We start from the raw sequence: 25,196 nt of genomic DNA on the forward strand, positions 1-25,196 counted from the left end.
CTACATTTGTCTTTGTTGAGATGCACAGCGTAGCGTGCTAAGGTCGCGCAGCGTCGTCAGGACACTGTTTTCTCTTAGGGTATGTGATTAACATACTGAGTTTTAGCTCATTGTTCTGTTCTTTTCACACTTAAATGTCCTTTGCTTCTTGAGATGGGTACGTTGTTTCGACTCATTCGTTTCTTTCATTTTTGTGTATTTTCAACTGAGCATTGTTTTCTGTATCGTACTGTCTGTGCGAGTGTCTGTCTATAATTATTATTTAATTTAATAGCGATTTTTACAAGATTCGACATGAACATCACGCAAATAATGTCTGTCCTAAATTAGCACATCATAGCTCCGTACCATCAGCTAATGAACTTACAAATATTTACTGTAAGTTTTGAACACAAATACAAAGGAGATCTAGGTATAGATAGGAAGATAATATTAAAGTGCAGACTGGATTTAGCTGCCTGATGATATAGTCTAGAGGTGGGATCTTGTGAATCAGTTTTGGGCCTTCGGGCTCCTTAAAATGTAGGGAATTTATTGATCAGCTGATTGACTCTCAGTTTCTTAAGTTCCATGTTCCATGTAGCTAGCACGTTACTTGAAGCTGTATCGGGTTTGACTTGCAGGTCTGTTGTGGATGTATCAGATTCGACTGTTGGCGAACACAACGACTAATTCCGATTGAGATGTTTTGTCTATTTTCGATCCAAATACAGGGCTAAGACCTTAAAGTTTGACATCACTGCCTTATCCCCAATCTTTTATAGTCTGCAGTGAGTTTATTTGATACTAGATGATAGGCCCGTCGAAATTCAACGGGGAATATTTCTTTTCCTGCGTTCATTCCTAAGTGTATTGCGTCATCTAGTGCCATTACTAAGAACGCACATTGTCATGGCAAATTCCTGTTATATGTAAAGGTACAATCAATGTTAATAACCTCTGGAAATAAAATAGTGTTTTAAAGTAACTCACAAAGCATCGTAGAAGAAAATGAATCATTTGTTTCACCTAACAGAGCCAGTCAGTATCTCTAAGAGATATGAAGGGATTGAAGTCCTTTGTGAGATTCCATGTGCTCACAGCGGCGAGTATGAAGATGGCTGTCTTCTGGGTTGTTGCGCCATGTAGTCTGCTAGAAGTTGGCAGACATTTCAGAGGTCCTTGCTGCCTCCATCATCAGGGTTACATGGCGCCATAACCCAGAAGACGGCCATCTTCGAAAATATTTTCTGTTGTGTTTTTTTCCGCGAGGGATATAACACGAGATGCTTGCAAGTCTTATTTCCACTGCCGTGGGTGAGAAGGTGTTTGTTACTGTCAAATCGCTGTGACACTTGTCACTCAAATTTTGAAAATTTAAATTCTCTTGTGTTTCATCATGTACCTATACTGTGAAGTAGTTCTCGACTGATACAGGCAAGATGGTAGTATCGTACATACTGCTAGCGTATTTCTTTCATCTAATAGCTGAAGGTTATACTGTATCTAAATGTACTTAGGCTATAGGTGGAAATGACTTTTTCACGCTTTTGTTTACAACAGGATCATTGAACCTGATGTGGTAAATAAAACTCAGTGGTACTTTTAGGCAAAATGTACAGAGTTAATAGACCTGAAACACTAATGATAGTTGAGAAACAGAAGCGATATTTTAGCCCCTGGTCGTGACACTTTTTGTGCCGTTGGTAGGCTTACAGTTAACGAAATCTGATGTTTCAACAGGCACCAAATCCAATAAATTTTTCTGGAGCGATCAGTCGCCTCGATACGGAGTAACAATTCGATGTCTCGGATCCATCAGTGATTGATGTGACGAGTTTCCTAAATTGTTCGATAACGTAATTTTACTTTGTTCGATACGAGAGAAAAACTTGGGGCATCACCCGAAGGGAAGAACGTAGATCAAGAGTGTTTAGGAAATGGATGCCGAAGAGAATATTTGAGAGTAAGAGAGGAAGCAAAGGAAAAATTGATAAAATCACACGAGGAGCTTCATAATTTGTAGCCTGCTCTTTACCAGTCTCTGAGGGTGAGTTGGGCGGGATACATAGCACGCATGGGATAGATGAGTAGTTCACACAGGACTGTAGTCGAGAAAAAATAAAAGAAGAGACCACTGGGAGTCCTACACTTAGATTAAGTGATAATATTAAAATTGATCTTAAAGAAATAGGGTTTGAGGATTCGGAAGAGATTCATTTAGCTCAGAACAGGATTTATTGGTGAGGTCCTGAGAACACGGTTATGAACCGTTGGGTTCCATAAAAGGCGGGGAATGTATTGAATAGCAGAGCGTCTACCAGCTTCTGAGGGACTCTACTCCATGAAGTTAGCAAGTTATACTTGTTCCAAAGTACATGGTATTCGCCAGACTTTTTATCAAAATATTGTACTGAAATAGTGAAACTGCTTCTTTCTTAAGGCTGTGTCACGCATCTTTAGTAACTTCTTCTCTAACAGGCTACTTCTTAATCTTCTGCGTGCATCATTAATAAACATCACTAAGAGTGTAACCAGTGACATCGTATATTAACCTCTTAACTAGCGCATGAAAGTCGGTGCACTGCACGAAGCATGCAAAGAACTGTTCTTACTTATCGTTTACTTCAGGTTTAGAACACGAAAGGAAGTGATGTAACACACCTTTTCTGTTATTTATCGCGGGCGCCACATAGATAATTTTGTGCACGAAATAATATACCGGTTTTCACAATAAAAATTAGGACTGTAAAATTCAACGGCTTTACGGATTTAGATTAAACTCTTAAGCCTGTAAGTTGTGTAGAACATGCCTAAGTATGTGTACAGAAAGATTTATTCAGTATGTTGATTCATTACACAGAAAAATATTATCCAGTTGTAAGTTAAACTTAGGTATTTTATTTAGTTATTTTTTGAATCGAAAACTGAAGTTACGTGTCTCGCCGTTGACCTTTCTATTCTAACTGCAGCGTCGTCCCACACTTTACAGGGCGGGTAACAATTTATTTAAAATAAATAGTTTTTACGCCACTCAGGACTGCTTCCTAAAGTCATAAGAACACTGAGCAGCTGCGTTTTGCAGTTTATAAAGTCACAACAAGAGGAAAGGGGGAAGAAAGCGATTTTATATTTAAGATAACTTATGCATGTATACATTTCGAAGCGCGTTCTTCCCCGCCGTGTGATTGCCCTCCAGGAGAATAGCCAGTGGAGTTGCACGGTCGTCTATTCCACATTGGACCCACACTCTATTTTCTTTATCCTGGAAGAATCTTTGAGTGACGATAACGTTCTATCACTAGACCAACGAGAATATTGCTTAATTCGAATACGAAGCGGTTCTGCATGTCATGTGAATGTTAATCATAAAGTAAATTCCTGTTTTTATGTTGAGCCACTGTGAGGTTGCTGAATCTCAGCGGCCTCTTTCATTAGACAATCTTCTCGCCCCATGCAAGTGTACGTCGAAAACGTATTCTTTGAGTCTAAAATATTTGTTAGGGCAAAACAAGCTTTGAAAACACTAATTTGGTCAGAACTCTTTGTTGGAACGCGTTTGAATCATGTCTGCAGCCATAACGTGATGAACGCCACTAGAGGCAGTGGAGCTTAGCGTAACCAACCACACGTCTCTCGGTGCGGGAAGCACTTCGGCCTTCACAAGACGTGAACTACTGGCAGGAAGGTCGTTGAAGTACGACTAAGATATGCAGGTCGTGATGTGTAAATTACAAGCCTTTCGTTATAACGTAGGCATTCTACTTCATGCACTTAGGTAACTTTATGGGAGAATTTTGGTTATTGTTCACTGTCTGGATAAATATAGACGACGTTTCGGAAACTGTCTGTCTCTATCTTTAGATAGGGATTGCACCTACTTTGCGAGGCGAGTTAAATATATTTTCCATCTACCTGAAGACAGAGGCAATGTCAGCCTCCGAAACGTATATATTTCTACAACATCCAGAGGTAATTTTACCATAATGGTATTAGGTCAGTTTTGTATACGTGAACGACATGCCACGACAACAGATAACCATCTCTTTCGTTCTTTTTCATTAACTGCCAATAGTGCTTGTGCAGTGGGTGTGACAATGGCTAAAGATCCGAAAAGGATTTGAGGTTTTCACGGCGCTGAGTACGAAGATGGCTGTCTGCTGGGTTGTATATCCTTGGTGCCCCAATCACCAGTGTACTGAGCCCTGATGATGGAGGAAGCAAGGACTTCTAAAATGTTAGTAAACTTCTACCAGACTACACGGCGCAAGTCCTGCATTCAGCTTACGGTTTTGATGATGGTAAATGATAAATCACTGGAGATGCATCATAAACGTAGCATGAAATAGTCTCTATATAGTTTACACGGAAATGGATCACCAAATTGCATAATTATTAATTAATTAATTATAATTTCACGATATATATTTAAGCATTCGAAGGAAAGTAGACTCCAAGATCTTCCCAAGGACGTTCAGAATTGGCCTGAGAAGAATATACTGACTGAGTCACCAGTGTTATGACATAAGAGTAGACAAACAGCTCGCAGATGCGAGGTAGACGTAAACAGACGAATCCGCAAGAACTGCGATATTAAATGCAATCGGCCTACTGCTGGATACATTTCTAGTTCATAAGAAAACGTGTAGACCTACAGCCCACGATTAAGACAGTAATAGGCAGTTGAAGCCATGGCCTTCCAAGGACGTTGTCTTGGGAACGACTCATAAACATCATTTGGCAGCCTACATGGTAATCGGTATGCGAGATATAAGAGCAGTGACCATCGATAGGGCACTGTCCGGCCTCGGATAACCTCAACCTGGTATCAGAGTTTTCAGAAAGCAGTGCACGCTTCTACGTATAAGCGTCTGTTGAATAGCTGATGACTTCCTTTATCTCTAGAGTAAAGTACTGTCTTAGCGTGTCTAGGTATTTTTTGTTGGTTGTCATAGAAACAAGTTACGCGACCTACAGATTGAAGAGACTGGAGTGTGAATCTGTACTGTTGGAGGACATTTCATTGTTTCATTCATCAATGTATTAGAACAAGTTCTGCGTAAGTTTCGAAGCCTGCTTTCTTTCGATAGCTTGTGTGTATGGGTAGATTAGATAGAGTGGGGACTACAAATTAGTACAATGATGAATGTAAATTATGTAGTTAATATATAATTAATATAACCTATAGAGATCCATTTCTGTGTACAATTTACAGTCCGGCTACGTTAAATTTACCTGCTACAATTAAAATTTTGCATCGTTGCCATGTTTGTCTTTTTAACGTAAAAAAATATCCTTTACACAATTGTAATTACGTCTGTAACATGTTTTCATGCCTTGCTCCAACAACCCATTAATTATCGCCATCAGATGGGAAACTAAGTGTATTCGTGTATTCATATTAAGAGTTGAACAGTGTTATTTTATGTACGAGGAGATTTCAGAGTAATGCCCAGTTTGCTGACTTCTCTGCTATTGTAAATATTAAAATAAAATTCTTGACATGCACGCTCCTTGCAGGGAAATCATGTCTGATAACGCACGCCAGATTATTTGTGAGAATCGTGACGATTTATTCCAACCTCCTTGCATTCCGTCCCATTTCTCTCATGCCCCGCCTACATCTATCTATTTGCGTGTTCTGAAACACTTGGTGTTCTGCCTTGGCGTTGCTGTCAAATATGTCTGTGTATCTAAAGTATCTGGCCCGAATCCTGATAGGTTTTATTCCTTCTCCATGTGGAGATGACTGCCGAGACGTTCCTTGAAACAAGCACAAACTCCTAATAGTTTCGAGTTAAGTATCTTTATATTTCCGAGTTATCGAACGTGATCATCCTTTCAAACCATTCAGTGCTAAATAACTGCACCAATTGGCACTGCATCGTTAAATATCTTACGATCCATGAAACCTTTGTTATCATCACACGTTACTGTTGTGGAATTTCTTTACAATCGTCAGTTATCCAAGCCTGTTACATCTGCTATAGAATTGTATCCTGAAATGTATTGTCCCCAGGATTTAATAATTCAAACGCTGTTCCACGGCACTTCACGTCGCTTCTGCAGCAGACGAGCCAGCTGGTTACACTTCACTTCCCCCAGTCGTAATTTGATATGTACTGAAAGCGACCCTAACTTAGGGGGATAATTGTAATGGAATTTTAAATGGGTTGAGACTAGTAATGTGGACCATTAGACTTGCTCTATCCGGACAAAATTTAGCTCAGAAATGTAACTCCGTGTTGCTGATTATACAGCTGTCATAATCGACGTATTTTATCAATATTTCGATGAGAAGTTCTGACAAGAACTTAAAGCAGACTACTCATGGAATTAAGTGGACATGGAGAGACTTACAAGAACCGTGTCGATAAATTAATATTTATGTAATTTAGTAATCCATTTCTTTGCGTAATTTTCAATATCACATATTCTGACACGTTAAATCGTTCAGACATAACCTCAAATATCCACTGTCGTATTTAAAATTGTTAACACATGAAAGTCATTATGTAAAATTTGTCGATAAGTGATGTTAAAATAATATGTGTTGTTCACCAAATAGGTCTATTGTCAGGTTGGTGAAACCAAGGAGGATGAGATGGACACGACATGCAGCACGCATGGGGATATAATGATTGCGTACAAAAGTTTAGATGGAAAATATGAAAGAAGACACCAAATTTATGTAACACAGTTGTTGTTGGGAGGGTGAATAGTGTGAGGGTATGGACTGGATTCAACTGGCTCCGGATGTAGATCAGTGGCGGGCTTTTGTAAACACGTCAATCAGAGACGGGAAGTGTGTATATTAGCTGAGTGACCATCAGCTTCTCTAGAAGGACTATGCTTCACGGGTTGGTTGTGGAAGCATGTGTTTTCATGTTCTCTAGTACTTAAAGTTTTGCTTGTTTGCTCCACGCTGTTTTTGTATAGTATGCGTCAGTGGCATTTAACTTTAGTTGTTATGTGAGTGACCTCTTATTCATGTTGTCCATTACGACAATTAGGGTGAATAAACACCGGTTTGTACAAGTGTCGTGTTTCCACTTCATGTCGAGAAACAAATAATACAAACAGCTCTTCATGCTGAGAGACAAAGGAAGGGCAAACAGCGTGGGATGAACTTTGGTTTCTACTAAAAAGAATTATGTTGTTATTGCTGTTACTATCAATATTATCATATCGTTTCCATAGTATTATATTTCCTGATATTTACCTTGTAGTCGACCTTACATTTTTAAGTTCTCTTTACGAAGCGCATGAAATAAAGTACATTATAATGGAAAAATCGGTTTGGGAGTTCCTATATTGGATTAATCTGACTCAGAATAGTGACCAGTGTCGGGATTTTGTTAGCACGGTAATGAACCTCTGTGCTCCACTTGTAGGTCACGCGTTATAAACACATTACGTACAGTATAACTGGTATTACGGCACAGTAGAGGAATCCTTTGTGGAAATCCATGGTAAAAGTAAATTTGTCCCTGGTCTTAACTAAGCACCACGCCATGTAAATGTATGGGGGAGTGAAGGTATTCTTAACTTCAGCACAAGATTTAGTGGTTAGTTTCATGTTCCGGCCACTTTACCCCCTTGGATAGATCGCAGGCACCAATTGGATAGAAGGTTGGATGCGTACCAGAGCTGATGTTGATGTGGCGAAGATAGAAATCTTACCTTGTCGCGAATCGAACCCCAGCTGTCCAACTCGTAGCCCGGTCACTACTGACGAGCCATTTTTTTTACCTTTGCAATAACAAGTTTTTTTCTGAAATCACAAAGAACTCCAAAATGGAAGACAACGTTTGGACAATGGAAGGACTACAGAAACAGACAAATTATGAAATGTGTTATTCAGTCTCATCACAGGCCACTAAGAGAAGTTTCCATCAGTGAGGGACGCCTGCCACGAAAGTTATGTCGCCTGCGTGTGACGTAGCAAGCCCCAGCACGGTCGAAAAAATGAAGTGCTGTTGGTAGCTCTTCATTTGAACCCCAGTTGTTGAAAAGTGCAGCCGCTTCCTTGCAACAGTCAGTCAGCCATATTGTGGCAGTTTGATCGTGCTCACAAATAAAAAGGCAACAAATACTCGACTTCCCCAGTGTTGTTTTGTGGATAACGATGACCGCCGAATCGAGGGATGGTCAAATTGCGACTCTAGTAAAAGAAGAACCAGATGACCTGGTTGGCTTACACCGCACCAAACCATGAACAGAGGCGCATCCAAACTCAAACGATTCGTAACAGAACTGCACGGTTTGATGTATGATTTTCGTTTGCAGATGGAGTGCGAGGTGAGAGCACTCCGCCGAGAGCTGGAGGAGACACGGACGGCGCTGCGTCTGCAGACGGTGCGCTGCCGGCAGTTGGTGGCCGCGTTCACCACAAAGCTGCAGGAGAAGGAGGCAGAAGTGCGTGCCGGAAGGGAGTTACGGGACCAACAGCTCGGGTGCGTGTTGAGGGCGCTCCTCGTGCTGGAAGCACGGTTGCGGCGGGAACAACGCCACATTCGTCAGCAACTTTCTGACAGGGACGACGTCATCCGCGTCCAGCAACTGGAGATTGCGCGACTCTGTAAGGTGCGTCATTCACTATCGCATATTTGTTATTAAATGGGTAATAAAGATATAATTTGAAATCTTATGTATTAATTAGGTACTTGTATTTTTGTCATTATGTTTCTATGGTCAGATGCCAAATGTGCAAGAATGTTATTGGCTAAAGACATTTAGCACACTTTCTTTGTTTTGTAAGGTATCATATAGTTGCTGTCCTTCCTAATAACTCTTGAAGCAATTAGTAGATGTTCATGAAACTTTATATAAACATGCCACTAAGGCCTCATTATAAATTTTAATTCCTGACCACAATAATACCAATTGTCAGCTGTTAGAACTCGTAACATTTGAGTGACACTGACGTTACTGAGCATAAATCCTGGAATGTTGTGCTTTTAATTTATTGTAGAATGCAAAGGTAAGTAGGCATCTTAAATTCTTCTCTGAACTTCTTGTTTAATATTATATAGACTTCATATTAATATGAATATTTGGGGACAGATATAAACTCCATTACATTTCACAACAGAAAAGTTTCATATGAAGAAAACTCTGCTATGAAGATAAGAAGTGTACATGTTCAGTTCTGTCAATAATTTGTAAATATTGGTTTTTCTGTTTCAGATGAAGAGGAAAAACATCACTGCAGAGGGAAACCAGGAGAACACTGAAAGAGAATCACAGGAGGTCTCAGGGCGTAGTTTAACTGGAGAGGAATCAGGGGTGTGTCTCTTTGAGACACACACGAGGAAGATACAGGAAAACCAAGATGACTGTGCCACCTCAGATGAGGAGAAGCCTTTACAGTGTGTTTCTGTTGGTGACAATAAATTTAAAACATCACAGACTACAGCTTTTGTTAAATTTAAGAAGAATAGTCATAACAGATTGAATAACCATGGGTCTTATAGGCCTTTATCCAGGCGCAGGGAAATGGCAAATAGAGACAAATTCATTAGTCAGGAGTATAATATGAATCAGACATCAATGAATTTTGAAGGTGAAAGACATGAATTCAAAGAATCAACCCTTTCGGAGTCACAGGAACTTGAAGATAGTATGGAGAATGGCTGTCATGAAGATGAATTAGATGCTAGAGACTTGTACAAAGATTATCAGCACAATCCCGTCTTGGAATGCGTCAGTCAGATTCTTCTTCATGACCAAGAGGAAATGGAAACCACAAGATATCAACAGGAAAGTGTACGCAAACCTGACTGTAAGGGAACAGGAATTTTCAGCTACCACTGTCATAGCATTAAAGAAGAACAGGATGAGGAAAGCTGTGCAGAGGAGGGAGAGGAAGAGGCAGGAAGCCAATTAGTTGAGAATCAGTCAAATTACCATGGTGATAAACATGGCAGCCCTGATATACAGAACTGCATTCAAAATAACAAAGAGACTCTGAAGTTGCCTCTAAAAGATAAAACACCATCTCCACCAGCTAAAGCTCAACTGCTTGAAGAGAAAGCGTGCCTGTTGATGGCTTCACAACGATTGACACTTGTTAGGAATTTAGAATTTGAAGAATTAGATAAAAAGGACACATCTAATGTGCCACCTTGTCCACCACAGGAAAAAACGGAGTTTGCAGTAGGTAGAAGCCAAGTTCCCCCAGCTCTGCCTCCAAAGCCACCACAACTTGGGGCTAAAGGGTTGTGTAAGAAAACTATGAATAATGCTCAACCGAATCAGAATCACCTTCAAAACAACACTAATCTAAGCTCAACAAGTCAAGATCAGAAAATATCCTCAAAATATGAACCAGACCAATCCCAGGATGTAAACCAAAACCAACGCGACATTCCTGAATGTGGAAATTTAATTGAGAACAGTGCAAAACCCATTCTGAATCGTGATGCCCGAATTCCATCAACCATTCACTACGCTGAGAAACCACGTCAGCGACAGATCCTGAGCAATGGAAGTCTGAAGCTTGCTTTGAATCAAGATTTGAGTCATGACCATCAACAGGAGAAGAACAACAATTTCTGTATCACTTCTCCAAGTTTTGAAGAAAAGCTTGACAATTTAAATATATCAGACTTTCAGAATCATTCAAATACCTTGAAGCACCAAGTGAGAGGCGGAGGGTCAGTTACCACTGTAAAAAGTAATAAACAGTTAGACGGTCATACATCTAATTGCCATGACCATGAACGTAGGCGACACAAGGAGAGAGTGGTTCACAAACACACTTCACTGTTGAAAAATAACATAGAGACGTCACCTTCTATAAGTAACAACAATCACTGTGGCAAGATTCGTGTTGGGTCGTCTGTCTCGTCACTGATCACAGGTTCTTCAGGAAACAGTATCATCAGTGAGCTGACTAAAGGCGAACCTGAGGGAGCTTTGGTACTGCCTCGTGTTTCGCAGATGGTTCGGCGGTTTGAAGACTTAGGTACTGGAATGGGAAGAGAGTCACCTCAGGAAGAAGATTATGAGGAAGAGGAAGACGGAAACAATGCGCTGAGGAGCAACTTTGAAGAATTCAAATTGGAAGATGTGGACATGGACAGTGTTGGGAGTGTGGAGGACGAAGGACGACCAGCAGGAGACGGTGCTGAGACCAGGGCTGCTGTGCTTCAAAATGGCAATAGTGGTGCCAATTATGAACATTTCCTGGAAGCAACAGGTCTCAGTCAGAAATCCATTATTACTCCCAGTCGCATGTACAGTAATCACAAAAATGTTCGCAAACCAAAAGATGTGAAACATCGCAACAGAGTATTGAAAGCAGCAGCAGTGAATGGGAGGAGTGGTGGGCCAGTTGTCAAGTACTGGATTGAGCCTTTCCTCTGAGTGGTATCTGTATTAACTGCTGAAGGGAAAACTTGCTGTGAACCTTTAAAAAAATCTTAGAGTATAATCAAATTTAGTGTTATGGGCATTAATTACCTCAGAGACTGTAATTTGAAATATTGCAAATCAGCGCAGAAACTAACACTCACAGGAGAAAGTACCTCTTTACACTCTTTTCATTGTTTAAAAACATACATTTGAAGATTATATCACAAAAATGCCTTGAAGGTTAGGAAAGGCAGTGGCAACTGAACTGTGTGTTGCTGTCTCCATTAAGTTTTCTTGAATGCTTGACACTGCCACAATCAAATGCTTTAACTGAAACACCACAATTAAAACTCCATATTTCTTGAGCTTATGGAAACGACAAGGCCTGTCCATATTTCAAACTTTAATATGCACATAAACAGTAATTAGAAAGTATTTAATTTTTCTGTTACATCAAAGCAAATTCAAACAGTATTCATCACTTCAGTATGGGACCAGATAATTTCTAACTTGAATGAAATTAATTTCTTCTTTTCTTGTCACCATTGGTGTAAACGACATTGTTCTGCCAGTGGCTGTGATAGTGGTTCCATTTTTCTGTTAGTTGAAACATGTATTTACCAGCTGCTATAAAGAGAAATAATATTATGTCAGAATTAGAATGTTGTACATTTGTCACATATAATCATATTCATAATTAGTATTTTACTTCTTCCTAAGATGTTTTGACTTTTAGTGGGTTGCCTGTAATGTTTCATATATAGTCAAATCTTATTTTGTGCTGTAGTGCGAAACTAGTGAATTGGTAATACTTTTCTTTAAATTTCAGTATTTAACGCCATTGAAAGAGAGAGTGTTACTTGATATTGCCCAACACTGAAAATGTAAATGTTTTTGAAAATCAGTCTGACTGTTTCGGAAGTTGAAATGGAGTGAAAATACAGTTGACACCGCAAATATATTAGCCATTTAAAGTTACAAAAATATTTGGAAAACTGAATGATGTGAGCAGAAATGGGATGGAGCCTTGAATGATAAAACTGTGATTATTTAAACATATACAAATCAATATATGGATAAAACTGACATTTTAATACATGACACTACTGAAATTCATATGAACAACTAATCTGTTTTGTTTTGAGTATTTATCATTTATCAGAAAAGTTTAATTTACAAATAACTATAATTTTAATACAAAGACAATTTATCATTTACCTGTCTTCTGACATGCATATCATCTTGTGGAAACCACTATCTCGTAAATCAGAACGTCATAGTTTTCATTCCCTTATTAATTAAAGTTCTGTTTTTTATGTTAATGATCAGATTACAATTTGCAGTTGACATTTGGTAAAACATCTCAAAATATTTGTTCAGTATTTTTTAAACTAAAACAGTTTTCAGATAGTAGGGAAATTCAATTAAGTTCTGTATGTTATTTTGGCCTCATGCAGAAATGAACAGACTGTGAAATATTGGAAATGAAATAAGCTAAAACCGCCAATAAGTAACCTCTTTGAATCTAACACATAAACTGTTGCCACATACTCCACACAAAAAAGTTTCTATTTGTTCATGATACTGCGTAGTACATTTGCACCATTTTAATGGAATTATGCATTTCATGTTGAACAGCATGTTTGTTGCATTACATAGATGTTATAAATGTTTTATTTCTGTAAAGTTGCTTTCCTGTTGTTGGTTGTGAATAAGATTGTTTCCTGAAACCATGTATGGTATTGTAATTGTAAGTTGTCAGGTTGGTTAAAGTGTCTTTCAGATGTTGGTGTAAAATAAAGTCTTGATAATGTTCACAAGTTTTATTTCATTTATACTTTTGGTTTTTAAAACCGTTGGGCTTTTATTGCTTAGAATATTTTTTATGCTGCTTGGCTTCAACCACCTGCCAAATTTTAATGACACTTCATATAATCATATTCATAGGATATATTTAAAATAAACTAATGCTAAATATTAAGATAAAGGAAGAAAAGAAATTCATTATATTATTTGCTTTCTGCATCTCACACATTTATTTGCCTCCAACAGGCATGGACTCCAATTAGAGAAAGCTTCACAGTGTAATACGAAACATGCGTACTCTACAAGAAAAGAAAAGAGTAATTATACACTTCTCAATACAATACATATAAAATAATATACTTATTCACACAGTTGCAGTAATAATATATTAATAACCTTACATTTACATGGGCATAGAATGTATATAATTAACAATGACACTTGACAACACAGTTGCTTCTTATGCTTTCCTCTGTGTTTCTCTTATTTAATATCACTGGAATATTTGGACTAGAACCCTGCATTTTACTGTTTATGTTATAAATAAGTCATTCAGAGTGGATGGATTTATTGGTTAATTCAATTTGCCTTTCATTGGTTTCATTTCACTGAAAATGATCTGGTGTTCTGACTTAATTTCTTTAATCCTTACAGAATGTCATGCAAAGATCTGCAGGGCCAAATTTTTAGAAGTTCTGTGTGACACAAGATTTGAGGGGATTTGGTTTGAAACTCCCAGATCAGCCCTTGACTTCTTTCTGTCAGGTACAACTGTTCCGAGAAACAGATATGCTCTGGCAGAATACGAATATTTTTTAAATTTTATTTTGGAATATCATTAACAGTTTTCATTCTTAAGTTTAGTTATATGTAAGAGTGAAGCATTACCATATTGTCTAAGCATACAAACAGATGTCAACTTCATGCTTTACTTGAAATAGGTTGCAAGATGCAATGGATAAGGGAAAGGAAAGTGTCCAGACACATTCTTGATACATTTGATAATATGATCTCTGTACACACATTAATAATGCGAGCTGAAAACTTACAGTATTATGATAATTTTTCTGTAAGCATGATGTCTCTTCGGCTATAAATATTTCTAAACAATGTAATTCACCATTTCAATGAAAGTGTGGGTTTACTTGAGTATACATGGTATGCTTTTGTTTCCAAGCTAATTACATTGATAAGTAACCATTAGAGAATTACCACGTCCAAGAGCCTTGCATAAAAACTGAGGTGAAACAAGCAATGTGTTTAGAAATTGCAGAAATTTGCAAATCGCTTTTGATCTCACACTTTGCCTCAGTCGAACCTTAGGTCTCTCGTCTCCACATTTCCGACCGTCAATTTAGAAGAGGCCGGCGGATATGTTGTAGTAACGGCTCTCGTTCCCAGATAGCGCTTGAATACTTATTACACCGTTTGCAACAGGCGCAATGTCCTCTGAAAACAGTTATTTCACGGTAAACCCATGCTGAAATCCAGTCAGGTGCATGCGGGTTCTGTGCTCAGGTGAGTCGTGTTAGTATCCGACCAAAAAGTTCGCGAGTTCTAGCAGATCAAGTGGCATGTGATTTTTTTAGCAAATAATAACAACGGAATGTTAATAATAGTAATTTCTTGATTTACTTTAATTAATTCATTCAAAAAGTGTTTGTTGAGTGGCAGAAACAGATGGGCTGATGACAGAACTGATAGACGGATATCCTGGAGCAACGTCTTAGTTTCTTCAGCATAAACGACGCTCATACAATCAACTACAAAGATGACAAGGTAACGTACAAAATAGTTCAGCAATTAGAACAACGGTACCTAGTGCAAGTGAAATGTTGTTTAACTCCTTATATGGTCATATGGGACCGTCGAAAGGGAGAGACAGGAGAGCAGGCCGAAAAATGATCCTCGTTTGTTGAGTGAAAATAATTCTTCTCATGAAATAACGAACTGCCTTTCTGATGTATAAATATAGCAAAGAACAATGGTGATGCATTTCGATTTTCTTGTGTTTTTTTGAGGGACTCTGTACCGCATCATTGTTTAGTTTATTGCAAATACAGGCATATAAACAAGTGGACTCATTAATATTGCCGTTATTTGACATTTTGACAAAATACTTTCCACTCCACGGAATTTTTCTGTCAGTTTGAGCTGTGTTTCATATTATATCAGGAAACGACCAAGATTTCGGAAATGTGTTTGAAAATTATATTAATAGGGATGTTCACTGCAAACCTTGACCTAATTGTTTCCTCTCTGAACATATCCTGCCTGCACTTCTTCTTAAGACAGAACTTTTAATCTTCGCCTGAGTTATAAGTTGCAGTTTTCGTATGGAAAATTATTTTACTCTCCCCCCGTCAAATGAAATGTTCCAACCGTTGCATTTTTGTCGATGTATATTAGAAACGGGCTGTAATTATACAGCAATTTAGATCCAATCTAAGCTCGGTGCATCTTCTATGATGTAGAAACTAAAGATAAATTGTAAATTTAGTCGAATTGCGGTACATCACAGTTTCACAGTTAGTGCTCAGTCCCTTCGCGTTGGGCTGTTCCGGTGACCTTTCTCATTGCCTCTAAAAATGTTCCTTTACTGCTCAAATCTCCCATGGAAGAATTCCGAGGTCGCATTTTTGCACAAGCAAAGAAGAACCTATTAAAATACAAGTCTGAATGCAGACGGTGATAGCAGTGAGAATGTGTTCCTCTTTTGTTATTTCATCTACTTGTACTGCTGTTTACTTAATTGTTCTACTTTCAGTAATATAATTATTCTATTCTAGCCGTGTAATAAAACAGTAACGTTTATTGTAGTGTCTGCAAATATATATTGTTTTCTTAAATGTGCGTTTCTGATTTAACAGTTTAAGTTGTATCACGTTTCGGAACGTAATCAAAATTGCATCCAACATTTTTCGCCAGTATTAATTCCGTACACATACGAAATTACTAGGGATCATCAGTGTTCATTTTGACGTAATGATCAACTGCTTACAAGGTGTAGTTTGGGGTCTTCTGCGTTTCCACGGATTAGTTCCGCAGGTAGTTATACGCGTTTCGGAGAAACGTATCGCCTCCATCTTCAGGGTACTTTTACCTCTGAAATTCTATCTTCTAGACTACAGGGGTGCCGCAAGGGAGTCAGGGGTGCCGCAAGGGAGTCAGGGGTGCCGCAAGGGAGCGTATTAGGTCCCTTGCTATTCCTAGCTTATGTTAATGATATTTGGAAAAACATTGATTCAAATATACGGCTTTTCGCTGATGATTGTATAGTATACAGGAAAATAATGGATAGTAGTGACATTGATAAGTTACAGACAGATATGAATAGATTATGGGAATGGGCGGTAGAAAATGAAATGAAGATAAATCCAGGTAAAAGTAAAGCAGTCAGCTTCAATAGAGCTAGGGTGAAGGATAAGCTGAGTTACTTTTTTGGGGATCAATTAATTCCAGAGGCAAATAGCTTTAAGTACTTAGGAATACTTATTCGCAGTGATCTGAGCTGGGCAGATCATGTGAATTATACACTAATTAAAGCATGGAAGGCTCTCCATTTCGTAATGCATATACTAAAAAAGGGAAATAACAATACGAAACGTTTAGCTTATACGTCGCTAGTGAGACCGATACTTGAATATGGAGCTGTGTGTTGGGACCCTTACAGGGAAGGACAGGTAAGAGCACTAAATCGGGTGCAGAAGAGAGCGGCTAAATTTGCTAATTTCACGAACGAATCTGGTTGGGAAACATTGGCACAGCGTAGATTGATAGCCCGAATGTGCGCCCTTTTCAAAGCATACACGGGGGGCCGGGCTTGGAAAATGATAGAGGATAGATTATTAAAGCCATGCTACCTGGGCAGGGACGATCATACTCGGAAAATTAGGACTAGGAAACAAAGAACGGATGTAGGCAAATATTCCTTTGTAAATAGGACCATAAGAAGCTGGAACCAATTACCTCCAGGCGTGCTAGAGTCTTTCCCCTGTAAATTAGGCACCTTTAGAAAGAGGGTCAGAAAAGTAGTTACAAGCTAAGGGTTATTAAGTTGGGAATAAATGGTGATAAGTGAAGTGAAGTGTCTTAGTCTCCAAGTGATGAAGGGCTGTAGTTCTTTGGGATAAAATTTTCATGTACTGAGAGCGGACTTTATATTCCACTCTTAAGTATTGTGATTAATTAGTGGATGTGTGTTTTTTTATTGTGTCAGATGTTTTATTTTGAGTGTGGTATGTTGTATTGTTGTGTCTCATTGTATTGTTGTGTGAGTGCATCAGTTCATGACGTTTGTAATACATTACAGTTATTGTCTTATGTCTAGGTGGTATTAAGTTCTTTTTTTTAAGTTAAGTACTTGAGGTTGGATGGTTTTGTAATTTATGAGTTGGTTGATTTTGAGTGGGATGTGTTGTTTTTGTTGTGTCCTTTTTTATTGTTTTGTTCTGTCTCTGTGTTGATGTATCTCATTGTATGTTGTGTCTTATGGTTTTTGTTGTGTCCTTTGTTTATTGTTTTGTTGTGTCTCATTGTGTTGATGTATCCCATTGTTTGTGTGTCATATTGTTTTTGTTGTGTCCTTTTGTTTATTGTTTTGTTCTGTCTCTGTGTTGATGTATCTCATTGTTTATTGTGTCTTATTGTTTTTGTTGTGTCCTTTGTTTATTGTTTTGTTGTGTCTCATTGTGTTGATGTATCCCATTGTTTGGGTGTCATATTGTTTTTGTTGTGTCCTTTTGTTTATTGTTTTGTCTGTCTCTGTGTTGATGTATCTCATTGTTTATTGTGTCTTATTGTTTTTGTTGTGTCCTTTTGTTTATTGTTTTGTTCTGTCTCATTGTGTTGATGTATCTCATTGTTCTGTTCTGTCTCATTGTTTTGTATGTTATTGTAGGACACTGCCACCGGGTATAAACCCATTTGCAGTCAATAATAAATAATAATAATACATGGCGTCACACCCCAGAAGACCGCAATCCACATTTTGTCCTCTGTGAAACTTAAACTCTCAAGATATTCTGCGTTTGTCAGATACAGTATAGCAGCAGGTTGTATCAGCTTGTATGCGTGTACTTCGTGCTTCCAGACCAGCTCTAGGGCTCACCCAACCTCCTGTCCAGTGGGTACCGGGGTCCTTTCCCGGGGGTAAAGCGCGGGCGGGGCGAGACGCCGACTCACCCCTATTTAGCGGCAAGGTTAAGAATGACGTGTAGCTGAATAGCTTTAATTTTGTGCTTAAATTAGTTTCTTTACTTCAGCAAAAGCATCGTACAGATTAGGTCAACGTTTGTTCATCTTTTTTAAAGATACTCTGATCGGCCACGGTTTATTCATGTTTCTTCGTATCAATGTGAATCGAAAGGCAAGTGTTTGCCGTTATTGAGGAATATCACAACTTCTTAAAAATACCCGTCAGATGTCGTCCATCAGGACGATTCATAATACATTATGTACAGTAACGTGTCCGGTGAAAGAAATTAATGCCACGTCACCGGTTATGTTACTGCGCGTAATGGAAAGTGTTTTGAATTCAGCACATCATTGCATCGATGTTGATAGACGCCATCTGGCAGGTATGTTTTTTAAGAAGTAACGTTGTTTTTGTTCCTTAACAATGGCAACCGCTTGTCTTTCAATTAACATTACTTTGAATAAATTTGAATAATCTGCTTCCGACTAGTGTATCATTAAAAATGATGTATGGGCGCTGTCCCACTCTGTACAACACTACCGTTGAATTTGGTGTACCTATTAAACTGTGATGACTAAAATGTGTTGAAAGAAACATTTAGTAAAATTCATACCGGCAAATGATTGTCTCATGTATTTCCTGTTCAGAAGTTTCTGAAGAAGGAGATTGCAAATTAGAAATCGAGTTTTTGTTGTTGTTAATATCGCATTATTATTCACATTTGATATATTTTAGTAATTAGTTGAAGCGTAACGATAACGATAACTGGGGATACTGGGAACGACCCGTTCTTCAAGTGCCTGAGCACTGCGGGTCCCAACTTTTCGTTGGCTCGATCTATAGACATTCGGTAGGACTCCTTGGACGAGGGATCGGCCCGTTGCAAGGCCTCTACCTGTACACAGGACAGCACGACACAGAAAAACTTCCATGGCTTGAGTGGGATTCGAACCCACCGTCCCAGCGACCCCATAACGACAACTTGGAAGCAGAAATTGAAAATGGTTGTTAGCTGTTATGTTGGTGGTGGTGTTGGAAGAGAAGGTACCTTATCCCCCTCCATACCGTAACAAATTTGTAGCACGTAAGGGGGAGATAAGAAATAAGTACAAACTTTTATCCACAAACACGAAGGGGGCACACATGCGTAAATGACAGTATTAAAATTTATTCTAAAGAAATAGGTGTGAGGTTGTGACTGGCTGCATCTGGATCAAGATAGGTTAAAGTTGGGCGTTTATGGATCTTCGCGTTTCCTTAAAATGCTGGTAATTTCTTATTGACTAGCTGAGCATTTTCATCTTCTCGGGGACTGTGCTTCGTGGTGTTTAGTCGGTGTTTTTAAGTCAAGATATAAAGAATAGACAAAAACACATTGCTCTCTAAAGTCTAAAATTTTAATCTTTTGGTTTTCATTCATTTTTTACATTTTGCTTAATTAATATGTCGACTGATGGTTATTCGTATTGAATCTCACATTATATTTAAACTTTTTCCGAAAAGAGTACAAACTGGCTTAGTGCCAGACGTAGCAATCTAGTAGGTAGCACACGTGTCACGTATTCAGGAAATCGTGGGTTCGATTCTCAGGTCGGATACCGACTTTCCTTATTGACATTTTTCTTCAGATAGCATTTAAATAGATCACTACTGCTTCAAAAGCCCTTCCATTTCGTAACTTTTCTGTTAGTCGGTGTTATATAACCTATGTAGTTGTTCCTGCCTTTCATTGAAGACGGAATTATCAACGTTAATACTGCTCATTAACCATAGATAAGCTAATACCTGCAATATCTTGCGTGGTATTTTACATTGCGAACGTTGCAGTTGGTTCAGGAGACATCACTGGTCAGTAGGACTACTTACTGCGTATCCAGCAATTCGCTTTGTAATGACAGGAAACAGTAGAGTGAGAAAGCTGTCGAATGCGAGGATAACCGAAGCTTGAGACAATGGAGCAGGTGGGGTGTGGGAGGAAGCGAGCGGCCGAACGAGTAGGTACGAATGTGAACGAAGGCCCTACGAGAGAACCACTCTAGACTATTCACAGAAGTGGTTCTAGTTCTCACACAAATTCCCTCTTTTACTTGAGCACTGTTGACTTCGGAAGTGAAAATTTCTAGTCTAGTTCACCCCTTCAAATGGTAGGCCTATTAAATTGTAGTTTGTCGCAATATCTTCGAGCTTTGTTATCATCCAAGCTATGGCCAGCCAGCCGTCGTACGGGGTTGGGATAGCATAAAATGCCCCTTGTCCTTTCAGGTTTTCCAACTAAAATTTAGTATGCGATTAATCTCGCCCCACGCCCTGATTTGATGACCTTAATGGAATATTGGTTGAATGCAGAGTTTATATTTCTGACCATTTCACCTTCTTGTTCCGAAAACATAAATGATTCGCTCAGGTTTTGTTAAACATTTACATGGTCGAAAATGTTTACCTGAAGATTTATACCTCAGTGTGGCAATTATTTAATATGCATATTTTTATTTTACAAAACTAACACAGGTGGGTAGGTAGGTAGTGAAGAGTGGACGGCCCACAGTAAATGTGTGCATGTAGATTTCGTTGAAACGTTGTTTATGTTGTGTTTAACCCCCTGCAACACTCACGAGAGAGATAAGAAATGCTCGAAAAATTTTGGTTGAAAAACTGAGTGTTAAAAGACCACTTAAACGACAATTAGACAACTTAATATTGAAGCGTCAGGTTTTAAGGATTTGGGCTGGATTAGACTGGATCTGAATGAGGGCTATTGTTTTTTTAAGCAGATCACTAACCTTAGGGGTTCATAAGAGGCGAGAAATTTCTTGGCCGATTCAGTGACTGTTAGATTCTTGAGACGGATTCTGCTTTATGAAATTGATGTAATAATTTAGTTTTCAGCAACTTACAATTCCCAAGTTTTATTTTCTGTTTACGTGTCTTTCATTCGGCAAGCAGCGCTTGATGTTGAGTCTGAGTTTTGACAGACACCAGCCACGCTGGACGTCGCCGATGATAACTACACCGACCTTATTTGCATGGAACTTTTAGCCCAATGTTCTTATTTTAATATTCTGGTCAACTTATATGTTACCCGAAGAAGTGGAATGCTGACAGGCCTGCACTAATCTTTGTCATTATTCAAACTACCTCTAATTATTTTAATCTCTCGTAATTGTGGTTTCATATTCGGCCTCTGGACAAGGTTGAGTTAAAAATAAATAGAGGCGATTTTAACCACTCCTTTCAAGCGGAAATCAATATTCCCATCAGGTAAAGCAAGATTAACCAACTTACGGAGCAGAGCCCATATTGAGGAGCTGGTAGTTGCTAATCTGTTCAATAAATTGCCCCGTTTTACAGAACCCAAAAACTTCTTACCGTATTCTAAATCTCGTCTCTGGATCCTATACTATCGACACCTTCACACTGTTTATTTATGATCCATTTTAATATTATCTTCTTATCTACACATTGATCTATTGGTTGACCGGTTTAGATTTTCAGACAAATATTTTGTTTCAATTTATCATCGTCCTTTTCGTGCTGAAAGTTTAACCCCTTGGTGTGACCACCTTAATATTTGACGGATAGTACAAATCGCGATGTTTCACAGTGACCTTGGACATCATTGTTGCTTCTGATACCATTGTTGCAGTTATCCCGCTGGTTGCCCTACTGATATCGCCTGTGATTTGATACAAGGAACATCTTCGAAATTTTAGTGTACTCCACTGAGTACATATTTACGATCATGTTCTTTTTAGCACTTTGTTCTCAAATACCCTCAGTTACTTTCCTTGCTTCAGGTAAATTTGAGACATGTAACTCATTTAGAACATAATATTGAAGAAAGTCTTTCTGTACATCTGAATACGCGCAGCTTTGCAGTATCACCGAGAAAGATTATCAGTGACCTTTAAAATCCGCTGGGATTTCTCTGTTACATTGGAGTGGTCTGGTCTTATGGCTTCATAACTTACTTTATATTTCAAAGTTCAAACCTATCTCATCGCTTCCTAAATAACAAGAGTTCATGAGTTTTGCTGTAAATGCCCAAAATGAGCATCGCTAATTAGACTTCCTTGTAATTTATGTTTTACGTTTATGTGATGTATACAAATCAGTTCCTTTGCTCATATGAATAGTTCAGCTCTGATCCTATTTAATATTAATTTAACTTTAATTCCAGTTTATTTTATTTTTGTTTATCTGTGCTTCTTTTTGTGCTGGCGTTAATTGATATTACAGAATATTAATACTTTGTTATTTTCCTGCCACTTAATTGCTTTGTCTGTCGTTAGGAGGAGATTAAATTCTGGAAATGCTTGCTACTTCTCAGTTCAAAATATTTTGTTTTCGCGTCTGATTTCTAAGAACCTGAAAATTAAAGTGTACAAAACAGTAATTTTACCTTTTGTTTTGTATGGGTGCGAAACATGGTCTCTCACTCAGAGGGAGGAACACAGATTGCAGGTGTTTGAGAATCAGGTGTTGAGAAGGATATTTGGGCCTAAGAGGGAAGACGATGGGGCATGGAGAAAACTGCATAATGATGATCTTAAAAATCTGTACTCCTCCCCCAGTATTGTCAGGGTGATTACGTCGAGAAGAATGAGATGGGCGGGGCATGTAGCGCGCATGGATGGGGCAAGAGGTGTGCACCGGGTACTGGTTGGGAAACCTGAAGGGAAGAGACCGCTGGGGAGACCTAGACGTAGATGGGAGGATAATATCAGGCGGGATCTATGGGAGATAGGAGTTGAAGGAAACTGGATTTTGTTGGCCCAGGACAGGGTCCGGTGGAGGGTTTTGGTTAATTCGGTGACGAACCTTCGGGTTCGGTAAGCCATCTAGTTAGTTAGTTAGTTAGTTGATTATACATACCGGTGTTGAATAATATTAAACTTCTGTTTGGTCTTTTGCCTCCTATAATACGAGGGTCGCTCATTAAGTAATGCCCCACATTTTTTTTCTCAGCCAATAATGAAGATAGGAAAGTGTACTTTTACATGCTTGAGATTTGATGTTTCCCGCGTTCGTGTACGGAGTTTCAAATGATTCCAACCGATGGCGGAGCTGTAGTGAACTGTTCAAATGGCGTCTGTGAACGACTCTTGTTACAAGCAACGAGCTGTAATTGAATTCCTTGTTGCTGAAAAAGAAACGGTGGTGAACATTCATAAACGTTTGTGTGCTGTGTATGGAAGCTGTGCAGTCGATAGGAGCACCGTTGGTCGCTGGGCTAAGAGAGTTAAAGCTTCAGGAAGTGAAGAAACCGAGCTCCGTGATCTGCTGTGCTCTGGACGTCCTGCCACAGCCACCACTCCAGACATATTGAACCGCGCGGATGCCATTATTCGTGAGGATCGGCGCATCACAACTCGACAATTGGCCCAACAGCTTTCAGTCAGCAATGGAAGTGTGATTGCAATTATAAGGGCTCTCGCATATTCAAAGGTGTGTGCAAGATGGGTTCCACGAAGTCTCACAGCAGACCACAGGATTCAAAGGAAAACAATTTCTTCTGAATTGTTGGAGCGATTTGATGCTGAGGGAGAGGTCTTTCTGTCCCAGATCATTACAGGTGACGAAACCTGGATACACCACTTTGAGCCGGAGACAAAAAGGCAGTCAATGGAGTGGCATCATCCTCAATCACTGAGAAAGAAGAAATTCAAGACAACTCCCTCCACCGGAAAAGACATGATGACTGTCTTTTGGGACAGTGATGGGGTCATTCTTGTGGATGTGATGCCAAGAGGTGCGACCATCAATTCAGACGTGTACATCAGGACCCTGGAAACCCTCAAGAAGCGTTTCCGACGAGTTCGGCCTCACAAGCATCCAGCAGAAATTTTGCTCCTGCACGACAATGCACGCCCTCACACAAGTCCGAGAACCCGGAAAGAAATCACCAAATTGGGTTGGACGGTGCTGCCCCATCCACCCTCCGACTTTCATCTCTTTGGGCCACTCAAAGATGCTATCCGCGGAACAAGGTTTGAAGATGACGAGAGCGTGATTCAAGCAGTGAGGACATGGCTACGTGCACAGGACAAGAGCTGGTACCGGCAAGGCATGCACGCACTTGTTCCACGCTGGCGTAAAACCGTACAAGTTGATGGGGACTATGTGGAAAAATAGTATGTGTAAAGGAAACATTGATTTATATTGTCACTAAATTTGAGCCATCTTGAATAAATATATTCTGAGGAAAAAAATGTGGGGCATTATTTAATGAGCGACCCTCGTACATTGTCGCATTATGAGTGGTCGGATCGTCTTGCGTGCCACTTCATTGGCTCTGGTGAAGTGCTGCAGTCCCGGAACCTTTACGCCACTTGAAAATGAACACGTGCCCCCATATTTTACCCCTCAGACATAAAAGCAGTGGAGGACGAGTTAATGGGAATTTGATGGCTTCCTGTAGATTCTTGTTTATCCTTACTACGCCCATTGTTGACGACAAAACAGGTTAAGACTGTCATTTTATTGAAGACACGATGGCATGTCCTCTACATCGCCACTTTGGTCCTTATTGGCCTTTTGATACACCGGTACTCCACCAGAACTCCGTTACTCAAAAATCATAAAAGCCGTCACATGACAAATACAGTTTCTATTCCAACAATGTTTTTGTGTGTTTAGGACTATTTAATGTGCTGAAGTTACGCCAGTACAGTTTTCAATGACGCTGACAAATAGGTTCGTTGCGTCAACGCTGAGTACAAAACTCTCTGTCCTCGACCGGACGGATGGACGGAAGTCGACTGCCTGGCTCTATGACTGCATGGGGCGGATGTAGACGTTTACTTTGCGATTCTAGCGTTACTTGCATCGTGTGGGAGAAAGAAATCTGAACTGAAAG

At 39.2% G+C, this 25,196-nt stretch overlaps 2 protein-coding genes across 5 annotated transcripts in view; both read left to right on the forward strand.

Moving 5' to 3' along the window:
* The window catches only part of LOC110831222 (uncharacterized), a 49,907-nt gene extending 36,750 nt beyond the window's left edge, over nucleotides 1-13,157 (forward strand). For all 3 annotated transcript variants that reach the window (XM_087340387.1, XM_087340385.1, XM_087340386.1), the window contains exons 2-3: nucleotides 8,269-8,565; nucleotides 9,169-13,157. In XM_087340387.1, the coding sequence (XP_087196513.1) occupies nucleotides 8,269-8,565; nucleotides 9,169-11,349 (2,478 nt within the window). In that variant the 3' untranslated portion in view covers nucleotides 11,350-13,157. The remainder of the gene's footprint in view (nucleotides 1-8,268; nucleotides 8,566-9,168) is intronic.
* Nucleotides 13,158-14,629: 1,472 nt separating this feature from the next.
* The window catches only part of LOC110831223 (uncharacterized), a 59,115-nt gene continuing 48,548 nt past the window's right edge, over nucleotides 14,630-25,196 (forward strand). The window contains exon 1 of one of the 2 annotated variants that reach the window (XM_022066980.2): nucleotides 14,630-14,922. Coding sequence is in view for 1 of the 2 variants with exons in the window: in XM_022066979.2 (XP_021922671.1) it covers nucleotides 14,915-14,922 (8 nt within the window). In the remaining variant the exon portion in view is untranslated. The remainder of the gene's footprint in view (nucleotides 14,923-25,196) is intronic. The other variant, XM_022066979.2, reaches the window with a different exon arrangement.

The sequence above is a fragment of the Zootermopsis nevadensis genome, unplaced genomic scaffold, assembly GCF_977971745.1.
Source record: "Zootermopsis nevadensis isolate Lab colony 2312 unplaced genomic scaffold, Znev_1.0 Znev_ptg000061l, whole genome shotgun sequence".
Classification (NCBI taxonomy): Eukaryota; Metazoa; Arthropoda; class Insecta; order Blattodea; family Termopsidae; genus Zootermopsis; species Zootermopsis nevadensis.